General features: G+C 50.3%; 1 protein-coding gene across 1 annotated transcript in view; it reads left to right on the top strand.

The window, feature by feature from the left end:
- The window catches only part of LOC141966649 (mitochondrial Rho GTPase 2), a 45752-nt gene that overhangs the window by 6999 nt on the left and 25080 nt on the right, over positions 1 to 13673 (top strand). Inside the window, exons 11-29 of the mRNA XM_074919612.1 lie at positions 230 to 340; positions 453 to 598; positions 905 to 962; positions 2521 to 2639; positions 2833 to 2994; positions 3755 to 3885; positions 4972 to 5088; positions 5623 to 5858; positions 6326 to 6465; positions 7024 to 7154; positions 8379 to 8509; positions 9000 to 9161; positions 9441 to 9569; positions 10095 to 10228; positions 10326 to 10363; positions 10828 to 10947; positions 11371 to 11550; positions 12385 to 12485; positions 13417 to 13519. Of these exons, the coding sequence (XP_074775713.1) occupies positions 230 to 340; positions 453 to 598; positions 905 to 962; positions 2521 to 2639; positions 2833 to 2994; positions 3755 to 3885; positions 4972 to 5088; positions 5623 to 5858; positions 6326 to 6465; positions 7024 to 7154; positions 8379 to 8509; positions 9000 to 9161; positions 9441 to 9569; positions 10095 to 10228; positions 10326 to 10363; positions 10828 to 10947; positions 11371 to 11550; positions 12385 to 12485; positions 13417 to 13519 (2449 nt within the window). The remainder of the gene's footprint in view (positions 1 to 229; positions 341 to 452; positions 599 to 904; positions 963 to 2520; positions 2640 to 2832; positions 2995 to 3754; positions 3886 to 4971; positions 5089 to 5622; positions 5859 to 6325; positions 6466 to 7023; positions 7155 to 8378; positions 8510 to 8999; positions 9162 to 9440; positions 9570 to 10094; positions 10229 to 10325; positions 10364 to 10827; positions 10948 to 11370; positions 11551 to 12384; positions 12486 to 13416; positions 13520 to 13673) is intronic.

Here is a 13673-nt window from a genome sequence, read left to right as displayed (position 1 = left end):
CCTGGTGTTGATGTAGTAGACATGATTCGTAAATCCACTGAATTAAGTAGGATGATGGCTGGGCTCTTAGTCTCCCTTTGCAAGTTAGAAGGGTACTCGTTTTACGGGAGAGCATCCTTTCACCTGACACGTGCAACAGATCTGTTGAAGAAATCTCTGTAGGTCCAGCCTCGGACCTGGGGCACCTCTGGAGAACCTGCAGCCCCCTCATTCCTGTCTTGGCCTGCAGGTGCTGTGGACTCAGGACAACGCTGCGGTGGTCTACCCCTGCCATGCTGTTATAGTGACCCTGCAGATCCAGACCGGAGAGCAGAGGTTCTTCATCGGACACACGGACAAGGTGAGCATAACAATCCTTACAAAGCCCCTTTGTGGCAGCACTGTCCTTGTACCGCAGATGTACCCCCAGTCCCAGCTCTCCTTGAGAGCCTCTGACCTGGTGCTTCCCACAGGTGTCAGCACTGGCCTTCAACGGGAGCAGCACCTTGCTGGCCTCGGCGCAGGCTGGTCCCCTGAGCGTGGTGCGTCTCTGGGACTTCCCAACGGGCAGCTGCCTCTCCGTGTTTAAAACCCACGTCCAGTCCCTCTTGTCCCTGAGGTGGGTTTCAACCTGGGCATGGGGATGTGTTCAGGTGGGCTGAATGTTGCAGCACGGCAGCTTTTCTGCACTATTCATGCATAATAAGCTGGGGGTGAATTATAGCTCTCCTTCATCTGCCTGTATTTATCACCGAGACCTGCTGGCGGCTGGCCCGGAACAGCCGATATGCTGCCAGCTCACTCCTGAGCTTATCCCTCAGGTCTTGCAGTCTCCCCATACCCACAACTTGTCTCCTTTTATTCCCCACTGAGATGTGCTCGGGGTACAAGGAGCTGCATTTCACCAGGTGGCCTCTTCTTGCAGCTTTTCCTACAGTGGAGCTGTTCTGTGTGGTGTTGGAAAGGATGGGCACGGCAAAACGGTGAGAAATGAAACTTGGTTTTGGAGGCTTCCCTGCCCCATGAACAAGCAACATGAGATGGCTGCCCTCCCAGATTATGTAGTTATTTTGCAGACAAACCTCTGCTCTGGGCATTCCTAGGGATGTTCTTTGCTCTAGTCAGAGGTAGATCCCTTTCTCGTTAGCTGCTTAGAAAATACTTACCTTCTACCCAATGCTTACGAGTATTTCCATGCACGTTCTTCAGCTTCAAGCAAACAAATCGTTTTGGAGCAGCCTGTGAGACCTGCTTGGTTGAGCTTTGGGGCTGTTTGTGTCCCTGGTGTTGTCTCCACTGGGAGCCCAGGCGGGGTGATGGAGGCGGCGGTGTGATTCTGTCGCACCCTGCAGGGATTGCTGCAGGCTCACGCGCGGCGTTGCCGCTCGCCTCCACAGCCATTCCGGCCCACCGGACTGAGGGTCACACATCTTTGTGTGGCATTTCGAGCTGGAAGGCTTGCAAACACATAGTGAAGGAATGGGAATTAAAATGGGAGGTTCAGCACTGACTGGAGCCCCAACCCCCTTTTTTTATGGCATTTAGGGGAAGATGCAAGGTTTAATCCTTGAGTTCTGAGCATCACAGACATTGCTGCTGGAAGGGATGCTGGGAACTGAAGCTGCCACCCACCAGTGCAGCTAGGGGATGACGCAGATTTCACATGTAACAGTCAAAAATAAAATTGTTTCATGGGACTGGGGGTTTTGTTTTACCAGTGGAACTGTTTTTATCCACTGATCCCTTATTGACAACCACCAGCAATTAGCTGTGCCATCGCTAACTGTGTACTGCCTGCACGAAAAAACAAACAGTGCTCCATTTTTTTCCCAGCACGTGGCAGTAGTCCACAATGGGGGTGGGAACTGGCAAGCTGAAACTGGGGAGGGGGGATCAGCAGGGCGAAAGCAGGATGGGAGAACAGGGTGTACTGCAGCGCTGGCCAGGAGCACCTCTCCCAGGGTGATGCCTCAGCCCATCCCAGCCGCCAAGGTTACCATGGGTCTGGTTTTAACACTGTTTGGAAGTGCAGGGCATCAAATCACCTGCATGTCTTCACCCATCTCCTGCTTTTCTTTGGGGCAAGGGTTTAACTAACTTGCCGCTCATGATGGGCACTGTGAGTGTGCAAAGTGCTGCAAGAGCCAGCGCCGCCAGACACGTGCTACCTCCAGCTCTCGTGGACTGGCTCAGCCCTGATACAGCTCTTATATCTCAGCAGGCAGAGTTCCCACTCCTCTGTGGATTTTCTTTCCAAGTCTGAGCCCTGTTGCCAGGCAGCCCTGGGATTTAGAACCTATGATTATGGATGCCAGACAAGTACATTGCCATGAAGCTTTGCAAAACTGCTGGACTGTCCTAAACCCTCTGTGCACGAGGATTTTTTTTTTTCCCCTACTTCAACTCTGTTATCAGTACTTTGTGCCCAGCTCTGGAATAGGTTCCCGTATGTGCACCTGGTCAGCTGCTGTAAGGAAAAACTCTTTTGCTGTCAAGGTTTCCACGTTTGAGCAGCTCTGCCATCATGTTTTCTTGTTTCAGATGGTGGTGGTGTGGAATGCTGCTCGGGTCACCTGTGGTGGAGAGGTGGCTGTGCTGGCCAAAGCACACACCGATGTGGACATCCAGGCTTTGAAGATTGCTTTTTTTGATGATAGAAGGTAGATTGCAAAGAAAATAAATCAAAAGCATTGGTTCTGGCATGGCTGTAGGGCCAATCGTGGTGCTGCGACCATCCAATTCCCGTTCCTGTTCTCAGTCTTCGCTGTCAGTTGGTTGCCCTTGGGGCACTCACCTTTTGCCGGGAGCTTGGAGAGTCCTGCCCTGGTCCTCACACAGTCTCTCCCGGGACAGGATGGTATCGTGTGGCCGGGACAACATCAGGCTGTGGCGAGTGCGGAGCGGAGCGCTGCGCTCGTGTCCCGTCAATCTGGGCGAGTACCATTCCCTGGAGTTCACCGACCTGGCCTTCGAGGAGGGGCACGTGGCCGAGCGGGAGCCGGAGGACCGCACGCTGTAAGGGGCTGCTGGGCTCCACCGTCACCCGGCCACGGGGCAGCCTGCCGGGAGCGAGCTCTGCAGTTCTCAGCTGCCTTCAGCATTCTCCTTCCCCCTTCTCTGTGGGGGAATGGCGTTTTGCTTGGGTTTTCCCTGCAAAATGTATATGCCTTCTGGAGCTGGGAGAGCCTCTCCCCTCCTCAGTGTGCTTCATGTCCCAAAAGAGACTGGGTTGCTTGCAGAATAGCCCAAGGAATGGATCTTTCCTCTTGCCATACTGATGTTTTGCCTTATTCACTGAACCTCTCCCTGACCCAAGGCTAGCTTTCTGTTGGCAGTAGGAGGAGTGTGGTGCATATCCTCTTGCATATAGACAGACACTTTTCATCAAAGCCAAACCTTTGTTGCTACCACATACTTTTCCATAAAGGCAGAGCTGTCGGCTCCGCTGGCCCTGCCTTCCCCCGGGCTGTGTCCTGTGGCAGAGAGAGGTTCCTTTCTGAAGCCTATGCCAAATTTTTAGCTCTTTTGCTAATTGATGTTTCAAAGGGACAAGAAATCAAATAGGAAGCTCTGGCTTGGTTGTAGATTTGTTAGGATAGCGCATGGAAAGGTGCCCTTGAACACCTCGTTGACCCCTTAGGTTACTGTGAACCAGAATTACTTTCCACCAGGCAAACAGTTTAACAGGTGAACCGAACTGGGTTTTTACTAAACCACACTGGCACAGCTCCTCTTAACCCTGGGGTGCCAGAGCAGGGATCTCTCTCCTTTACAGCTTTGTCTGCAGCAAGAGTGGCCACATCCTGGAGGTGGACTACAAGAACGTCTGCATGAGGAGCGCACGGCGGCTCCTGCCCGCACAGCCCCAGGGCTGCCAGCAGCAGGACAAGGCGGGCAGCAGTGCAGGTAGGAGTGTCTGCGGGCAGGGAGGAGGGGGGTCAGCAGGGGAGCACTTCAGCCATCATCGGGGCAGAAATTAATTCAAATCTCTGGTAAAATAAACCAGCTATTTACCTACTGCTAAGGATTATTTTGGGTTGATTAGATCATTGCTAGCTATTTGCCTCTTAAGTACTGCAAATAATCTTCCTTAGTACAGCAAAGTATCATTTTAAGAAAGAATTTTAGCATTTTCAATGCTGATTGCACTTTCAGAGAAACACTACTTTTAGAAACATGAAACAAGGTCTTAATTTGCTGATTGGAGTCTTAATGTAGAGATGGAAAAAGAGCGAAGCAGACCAGCAAAATTTTGATGATTTTTTTCATTATTCAGCCTGTGCAGAGTGTTTGGGAAATCTTTGTTGCTGTATATGAAATAGTACAGCTTTCGGCCCTTCCATTCATTTTAACAGCAGGAAGAATTCACTTTCAAGTGTGATTGCTATGATACCTTAAAACCTAGTGCATAGTTTGCTCTTGCAAATTGAGCTAATTAATCTAGAGCATGCCCCTTTGAGAGCTGTGTAACTCTGGTTCTCACTTCATGGGCGAGAAAACGCCCCAAGAGGAGATGAAACAATGTCCTTGGGTGTCCTCCTGGTAGCAGTGCTGGCTCTTGCCAGTGCTTTGACCAATGGACTTTATACCTGAATCAAAAAACCCAGCTTCTGTAGGTCTGTATTCTCTGTACCTTCTCACTACACCGCAGAGAGGATTTGAGATGTGGAAATGAAAGAGGTTTGCATCTCTGCCAGTTAATCTAGGACATCCCTTGCTACAAGATCCTGTTCAAGGCAAAAATATGGCAGGGTTTAACAAGTGGCAAGAATTTTCTGTGCCTGGCAAGAGTTGCACAATGGTAAAGAGGAGTGCTGGGAAGAGATGGGGACTGACTGTACTGTCAGTCACCGTGGGATTCCTATTTGCTGCTTCTGAGGCTTTGGCTGCTGGTGCGGGTGGACCGTAGGACTCAACTCTGGGAGGGGACAGCCTCGGTTTGAGTTTTTTTGTTTCAACTGTACAAGGTACTGTTGTTTTTTGGGTTTTCAGGTCCTGGGATCGCTATAAACAGTATTAGCCTCTCCTCAACCTTCTGTGCCACAGGTTCAGAAGATGGCTACCTGCGCCTGTGGCCACTGGACTTCTCAGCTGCTGTCTTAGAGGCAGGTGAGTAGAGCTGGCAGCGGTGCTCCTGAGCTCCGCATCTCCATCAGCCTGCTCCTGTGGAGCCAGAGCTCCACTGACTTATCTCCTCACACAGTTCTCATGAACGAAGGCATCTTTTATGCCTGCTGTGTCTAGGGGTGACTGGCTTGGAAGTTTTCTACTTCAACGACAATTATTCATGTTCATTCTTCCAACTCATAGGAGAAAGGCAGGATCTCCTGGGTGAGAGCAGGCACTCCATTTTGATTCCTGTGCCCTTGTACCCGTGGCTCACCTGTCTGTGAAAAATTAGGGGAGAAGTCAAGCAGTTCTTCGCTCTTTTTGAAGCAATCACCGTAACAGCAGAGCCTGGGGACTTCTAGAAAGGGCAGAGACTAGTTTGTCACTAAAATCAAGCCTGCAAGCATTCAGTCTTCAGGTGGCAGGATGCTCATTCCTGTGTCATTACTTTCCTGAGTGTGAATCTGGTTTGGTAGCTGTGTTTCAGCTGCTCCTTTTCCAGGGGAGTTTGCTGACTCCTGTGTCTTTCCCCAGTGCATGAGGCTCCGGTGAGTTCTGTCTGCATCAGCCCAGACAGCCACAAAGTCTTGTGCACAACTGCCACTGGAAATCTGGGCTACCTGGATATCCAGTCCCGGGACTATAACACCCTCATGCGCTCTCACGAGGACTCCATTTTGGCATTCTCGGTAGAGGAGACTTGGAAGCAGATGGCAACAGTGTCTAAGGACAATACCATCCGAGTCTGGGACCTCGTCTCCATGCAGCAGGTAGGTGAAATGAGAGTCAGTAGGTGTTTTGCATTTAGTCTCTGCTTAGTCTGTTCAGTCTGGTTATCAAAGCTCCACCATTCGAGAGCCCTTAAATGTCCTCCCTGAAGCTTGGGGGTGTACCATGGGCAAGAAATCCTTTGGAAGTATGGCTTTCTGAGAGTTTTAGCTTAGTGCATAATTTGACCTTAGCTTCTGAAGCTATTGTTAAACAAAAATATTTTCTTTTCCTCTGTCTTTTGAATATTGCTTTTTCACACAAAACAATACCCAAGGGCTTTATCTAAACTCCCACAGACCCAGGACTTCACTGGGCTATAGATCCATCCAGGCAAGATCAGATTTCTGCTGTGGGACACGCTCATGGTGGAAGCCCGAGGCTCTTTTGTTGTTGTACAGTTGTGTGGTGCAGCTGCCAGGTAGAGCTTTATCCATCTTTGTGCCTGCGGTGTGTCTGTTCCCTGCAGCTGTATGACTTCACAGCTGCAGATGAAATGCCGTGTGCTGTGGCCTTTCACCCCACACAGCAGATTCTGGCCTGTGGCTTTGACAGCGGGATGGTGCGGACCTTCAGCTTGGCTGCCTCCGATCTCCTGGTAGAGCACAAGTAAGCACTTGCAGTGGGAGCTGCACCGGGGCAGATATGGGTCTAACTGGGTGTCCTGGCAAGAGCCACAGTGATAATCATGGAGGCAGAGAAAGTGCTTTTCTTGAGCTCAGCAATTCTCATATCCCAGCTGAGTGGTTTTCAGGCAGAGATAGCCTGCTGTGCCAAGGCTCTGCACAGTAAAAGTCCAACCTGCAAAGACTATGAGGGTTTTCTTTGTGACTTCCCAGTGGCCAACAGTAGAGCTTGTCTTAGAGAGCAGCTGAATAGGGAGCCCTTGTGAGCCTTGGTGTGGGAAGCAGAGGATGCTCCAGAGGCAGAGGGAGCATGTCCCATCCAGGGACAGCTGGAGTGCTGTGCTTGCTGCTCAGTTTTCCAAAAAGTTAAGAGTGTTGATTGTCCTGGACTGCTGCAGGCATGAGCGTGGTGGGATCCTCTGCCTGTCCCTGATTATTTTGTTCTCCTGGGTTTTTCACCATGTTGCACTGTGTTACTGCTTTTTTTCAGGGGGGGTTGTATTTTCTCCTCCCCTTTTTTAAGTTTTCTGCCTTCTTTCAGGCAGCACCGCACTGTGATCACTGGACTGACCTTCTCTCCCAATGGCAAGTTCATGTTCAGCTCCTGTTTGCAGGGAACTCTGGCTCTCTACAGCTGTATGGTGCAGAAAAGCCACATCCTGAGAGTCCTAGGTAAGACTCCGGTTGTGGGTCACTTTTCTTCGATTTTTACTAGCACAGACATCCTAGCACCAAAGCCAAACCAGACTCAACCTACTCAGAAAGATATTTTCTGATGAACATCCTAAGCTGTGTCATTTGCATTGATACCATATGTGTGAGCAAACCCTGGTGGCTGCCAGTCCTTCCCTACCTGTCCTGGTTCAAACGCTCTCAGCTTGCTTGGTGTTACAATTTCATGAATGGGATGGAATTGCAGAGACTTATTCATGCTCAAGCCCTGACTTCTTCCGTTCTGTGGATGTGCAGTTTAATTTGTTTAAACTGGATCGTTTCCCTAATCCTGCCTACAGCAGAGCTGTGCAGAGCTGTGCTGGTGAGCAGAGAAGGTGGAGAGCTGCAGGCAGGGGAAGCAGTGCAGGGGCAAGGCAGTTTGGAAACATTAATGTCACATCTAATGTATGCTTTTGAAATGAGCTGTGGCAGCACAAGCTCAGGCAGGGAAAGGGAGCTCTGTTATGCAAGAACATACAAAGAGGGGGATCCTGCCCCAGGAAGGGTGCAGCTGAGGTAGGTGGAGAACGAATAGGGGCTCGGAGAGATAAGGCAATTTGTCCAAAATCACCCAAGTTTGGTGTCAGTGCTGCAGCTGGACCTTTACATGCTGACTCTACTCTGAAATCATGTTCACTGCCTGGCCATATTCCAGGGACAGTAGAGTGGAATTTTGGTAATGGAATAAATAGAGAAAATTGCTGTGATTTCTGTGATATTTAGACCTTTGGATCTATCTGCTCACTGGACTGATGTCAGCACGGTGGGGTTCAGCACTGACTTCGTTCTGTGCAGGGTTCAGACACCCAGGCTGCAGCTGAGATCTCACATTCATAGCTCCTTGTCACAGTTTCTTCTAACGCTAGAAAATAAACACTAAAATCAATTTTCTTCCCGTGACTTTCTTCTCTCATTGAAAACACCACATGTTCAGTCAGGCAACAAGCCGTTTATCTAGACCTTGCCTTTGAGGTAGTTCACTGCACGTTTTGGGTGTTGCAGATAAAATTTGTAGCATCTTCTACGACAGAGGCTGTTTGTTTCTCAGGCCAGAACATTAACCCAAGGCTGATTTGGAGGCAGGAGAAACTGTAGCTGCCAGTCAGCAGCACTGTCATGGTGAGCTGGCTGCAGTGTGGGCTTTGCTCCTCTCTTCACTCTGTTTCTTGCTGTGGCCCTCAGGCAATGTCGTGGCCCAGGATGCTGAGAGTGGTCCAGATGCTTTGGTGGTCAGTGCGGACAACCATCTCCTGGCTTTCGTGGGTCCCTCCAAGTACGTTGTGACCGTGATGGAGGCCTGCTCTCTAGATGAGGTATCCAGCAGGCTCCCCTCGTCCCTGGGGGAGAGTGGGGAGGGGAGTGTGCTCCACAGGGTGCCACAGGCTGGTGGGAAAATTCCCATAGGTTGCATCAGATGAGAGAGATCAAGAGCCTTGGGCACCAGAAGTGTTGGAGATGGCCATTCCCTGCACAGCAGATGCTTGCTCAGGGTGGTTACAATGAGGTTTGTTTTCCATTCTGTGAGACAGAAACAAGAAGGTCAAGGTTGATTCTTCTCCAGCTTCTTTCCCCTCTAGAAAGATAATTTGGAGAAGTATTGTGTAGACTGACAGCTCCAGCACCTCTTTGTGATCTGCTCTCCTGGGCAGCTGGGACATTGCCTGGACCCTGCTGCCCCTCATTAGGTGGGAAGGGAGGGGTCTGGGGAGCTCTGTAGCTTCTTGTTAGGAGAGCCATGAGAGCAATCCTGAGGCTTCTGCAGTATGCTCCAGGATGTTTGTTCAGTAGCTCCTTGTTTCACAGCTGCTGAGGGTGGACATCAGCATCCTTGGTTTGAACAGCATGGCCTTGGACTCTGCAGTGAGAGTCTGTTTCGCTCCTGTGCCCCGAGGCGAGCTCCTGGTATCCACTTCTTCCAATAAAATCCTTGTGCTTGATGCAAAAACAGGACGACTGGTGCGAGAGGTAAGACACTCCGAAATTCATGCACTGAGGTTTTGTGTCATGTGGGGCTTGGGCACTTCATGTCACTGCTAAAGTCTAAATGAGAAAAGAGCTCAGCCTGGAGTTGACAGGCTTCAAAGAAACACATGACTGGCAAGCCCGTAGCTGTCCTGGTATGGTTGTGCTCAGGGTGAGCCTGAGCTTGTCCTTGTTTTCTGTGCTGTCACACTTTCAGCTGAAGCATAAGTAAGGACGTGAACTAGCTCAGTTAAGGCTCCTGGTGCCGTTTCTTGTCCTCAGGTGTCTCCTGTGCACAAGCTGTCCTGTTCTTCCTTGGTGCTGAGCAAGGACAGCAGATACCTGCTCACTGCTGGTGACAAAGTTATCAAAGTGTGGGACTATCAGATGCGCTTCGATATCAACTTCCAGGTACTGCCCATAAAGGGAGGGAAGGGGATTGGTGTTGCATTTCTGAATTATTGGAGAAAAGAGCAGCCAGTGCCCTTTGTGTGACTTGGCCCACTGTCTCCAGTCCCAGTTTGCCCAGCAGCTGTGAAATGCAGCCCTATTCCCTCGTAGTGATGCCCGGCCCTGAGCACAGGCAGGGGCTGCCGAAGCACCACACCTAGCAAGGCTCTCTGAGAAGGACAGAGGAGGTGTTGCCTGTGTGCTAGGGACAGAGCCACCCAGAGAGGAAAATGGTTCACCCTGGGGATTCAGAGGTATTGAGAGCTAGGACAAAACCTTGGATGTTTTCAGCTTCTGCTTGCTTCTCCGGATCGATGTGTTGAAGGTCAACCCCAGATTGATCAATCCTAAAACACCATAGGGGTGGTGCTGGCCTCTTGAGGAGCGTAGACCCTGGCTACCCAGGGTAGGGAGCGCAGTAGCGCAGTAACCACCATCCTGACAGGACAGGTGTGGTGATGAAGGTCAAGGTGTGCTCTCTCCCAGGTGTACATTGGCCACTCGGAGCCAGTGCGCCAGGTGGCCTTCACCCCGGACCAACGGCACGTCATCAGCGTTGGAGATGCCATCTTCCTCTGGGATTTCCTGGCTCTGCCTGCGGAGAGGTCGTCCCCAGCCAGGTAAGTGCACCGTGCTGGGCAGTGCCTTGCCCTGCTTCCCCTCACCTCGCCTGCCCCAACCCCTTTTGGTGTAACACCGCTCTCCTTGCCTTTCCAGGGCTTGTTCCTCCAAGTCCACTCTACTGCCAGGAGCAGGTGAGTTTGGCTTCTTCCATGAGTTGTGCTGGCTGGCAGGTCGGCAGCTCTTCCACCGCTGCCTTTTGGGGCAGAGGGTAGGGTTTGAGGGTTTTTGGTTCCTTCCCTGAAGCGGTCACATAGCAGGGGGCTAACCAGCTAATTAGCTCCAGTCTCCAGTTAACTAGAACATCTCAGTGGGAGTCTGCCAAGCAGGGGATGTTCTGAGCAAAGCCACTCTGGGTTTTCTGCTAGGTCTTTCAGCTTTTGTCTTCTGTCTTTCCCTGCCTCCATCTCTTCTGTCTTCGTTTTCCCTGACTTCGTTATCCCTTTCTCTCTCCCTTTCTGGAAGGACAGAGAAGTGGCATCTCCTTTGTAGGAGAGAGCTGAAGAAATGAGCTTGGAGGTATCACCATTAATCAGCCCAGGAGGATGCAAGGATCTAAGGGATGAAGGAAGTTACATAAGCCCTTTTCTTTTCACAGAAGGGAGCCCCGAGAAGCTAAAGGATTCCTCTGAAACACCTCGGCAGATAGTTCCTCTGCCATTGTCATCCTCACCACCATGTTTGGATGTCAGCTCTGTCCACCAAGTGGGATGTCAAAGTAAGGAACTGCTTGCAGGAAAGGGGAAAATTAATCTTGTTTTAGGAAAAATGCCTTGCCTAGTTTAGCAGCATCCTTGGAGCTGTCCCTGCCCGTGTTTCCTTTCCTGTGGACTGACAGACCAGTCTGCACTTTCCTTACCCTAAGTTGGACAAAGCCAGCCAGAGATGTTGGGGTTCAGCACCACTTAATCCTCTGCTCTCCTCCATACACTGAGCTGTTGGCACAGCTTCTCTGAGGGCTGTGGTAAATACCGTGTTGGACATACCCAGTAGGAAATGTCTGCTTTGCCCTCCACCCTAGCAGATGGACTGTTACACAGAGCAGGAGAATGACACTGCCAGAAATCAAAGGGTCAGTCACACATGAAGCGGTCCTGAAGGACACGGATGGCTCTGTCCTCCCACTGATTTTTCTTTTCAGGTATTTTCTCCGAATCGGACAAAGAGGAGGAAGCATGTCTGACAGGCAGCAGCAGGATGGTGGCAAACGGAGACAAAGATGCCTCGGTCCTTGTGGTGGAGTCAGTCAGAAATGAGGAGCTTCTTGTGAGGTCCAAAGTGAGGCAGGAGAGCTCAAGGTCTCCTGAGGAAGCAGCAAATGGTATATCAGCCATCTTGTACAGAGCTTGGCTCCTTAGGGGCACGTGTGCAGGCCTGTGTGGCAGCTTGGTCTATCCCTGAAAAATAAAGAAAGATCGTTATTAATATGGTACAGATAGACCTGGACACGTACTCTGAGTTGTGGGACGAAGGGCAGCAATGTGTTCCTCGGGGCTTTTCCCTTGGGTGTGATTTACCAAAGGAAGTCAGTATTGAGGGACACTCCTGTTGGTCTCCAAGACTGCTTGTTTTTCTGGCTCTTCCCTTGCTGCTGCTTCTAGGCATACCAGAAGCCCCCCCTTCAGCTTGGAGCCAATATATCATCTCCAAGTGGCACGTTCTATTAAACCCGGCTGAAATTAAAGCTCCCAATGTCTCTATTAATAGATGCACAGCCTCAAAGCTGCAGCAGTTTGTGGCGAGCTGCCAGAAGCAGGCAGCTGCCAGCACTCAGCCCCAGGCAGGACTTGTTGGAAAGCTTCAACATGAAACTGTGCCTCCGCTGCTCTCGTTATTACAGACCTTTCTAGCTGTGTGGCTTATGCTTTCCCAGCAATGCCCAGGGCACACAGCATGGATGCCCTGAAGCTGATTGCAGCGTGTTGTGGCTGAGCAGGATGATGAGGGGAGATGGATGTTCCTCCTTTGCTCCTGGAAAGCTAGTGCTTTTCCATGGCCACACATGTAGGCACACGTGTGACGCTGTGGTTGGATTTTTGCCGTGTGTGTATGTGTGCACACATACGCAGCACCTGAACAGACAGCCTAGCTGCTGCTCCCAAACCCTTTCAAGGAGCAGCGTCCCATAGGTACTGTCTTCTTCTTTGTGTGGCAGAACCCAGAAAGGAGACCAAAAGTCCCAAGTCCCAATGCTCCATCCGCCCAGATTCCTACCGGCATTTCACTCCTCGCTTTAAGGCATCAGTGCTCCCCCAGGTGAGAGTTGTGCCAGGTCTGGTTACCTGAGCAGGTGGCAGACAGGCATTTTGGGGCTTGGGTAGGTGGATTTTCCAAGTTGTTTCCCTTTTGTTCTGTTTGAAAGTAATTTGTGAAATATACCCCTGGGCCCAATGTTCAATTAGAAACTCCTAACATTAGTTCCCCTTTCTCCTCTACATGCAGCTCTTTCCAGACTAGTAAAAAGTGAGTTGTGATCAACTCTTTTTCTGTTCAGCAAATCTACATACATTTTTATTCAAAAGAAATGGAAATGGCATGTGCTATTGAAAGTGAAAGACGAGTGAGCAATGGAGTGATTCATCACGCACCCATATTTGTGAGCAGATGCGTTGGCAGCACAGGCTGGGGAAGGCAATCCATCGAGCGTAGTGAAGATAGTCAAGGCACAGCCCTCGCTCTGATAACAAACAGAGCAATAATAAAACAGAAACGTACTCAACCTTTTCCTAAGCTCTGCTGTTCACAGTGCTGGGAGAAAAGCTACATTCAGCTTGCACCCTCAACTCTCTCCTCTGTCCCTCCACCTGGTAGCATTTTTTTCCCCCCACTGTCTTCCTATTGAAACATCTACATCCCCGAGTCAGCAAAACCCATTGAACTCTTTCCCAGCAGGATTAGCAGCTGCTCGTCGGCTGGGCAGTTGCTGCCAGCCTGTTTTGTGCCCCATCTGAAAGCATCTGTGCCTGCTTTTGCTGGTGCAGTTTCTCTTTTGTATGTATAAGTGTGCACGTTGGTATTCATCTGTTGTTGTGTTGAACTTCGATTGTGTGAGTATTGGCACGGATTTGCCTGTTGTGTGAGTGAGAATGTGTGTGTGCTTATGCACATGCTTATGTGGGTGTTGAATGTACCTGACAGGGCCATCCTTCAAAAACTTATTATGAGCCAGTGTCTATTTTTCTTGCAGAGTTTCTTATCTCCTCCAGCTGGCAGTGAGGTCTTGAAGCTGAAAGCAGTGATTGGCTACAATGGGAACGGCAGAGGGAATATGGTGTGGAACCCAGACACAGGTACAGCAGGAGGGCTCTGGAGAGACGTGTACTCTGGGTGTACTGAGCCACGTTATGATCTTGTTCTTGGATTGGGAGCTTTGCTTTAACACACGGGTTCTTTGTGTTGGTAAAATCCAGTAAACCTTCTTCTTTGCTATTGGCAAACATTAGT

Source organism: Athene noctua, chromosome 15 (assembly GCF_965140245.1).
Source record: "Athene noctua chromosome 15, bAthNoc1.hap1.1, whole genome shotgun sequence".
NCBI lineage: Eukaryota > Metazoa > Chordata > Aves > Strigiformes > Strigidae > Athene > Athene noctua.
The sequence above is the reverse complement of the archived record's forward strand: the minus strand, read 5'-3'. Positions and strand labels throughout refer to the sequence as shown.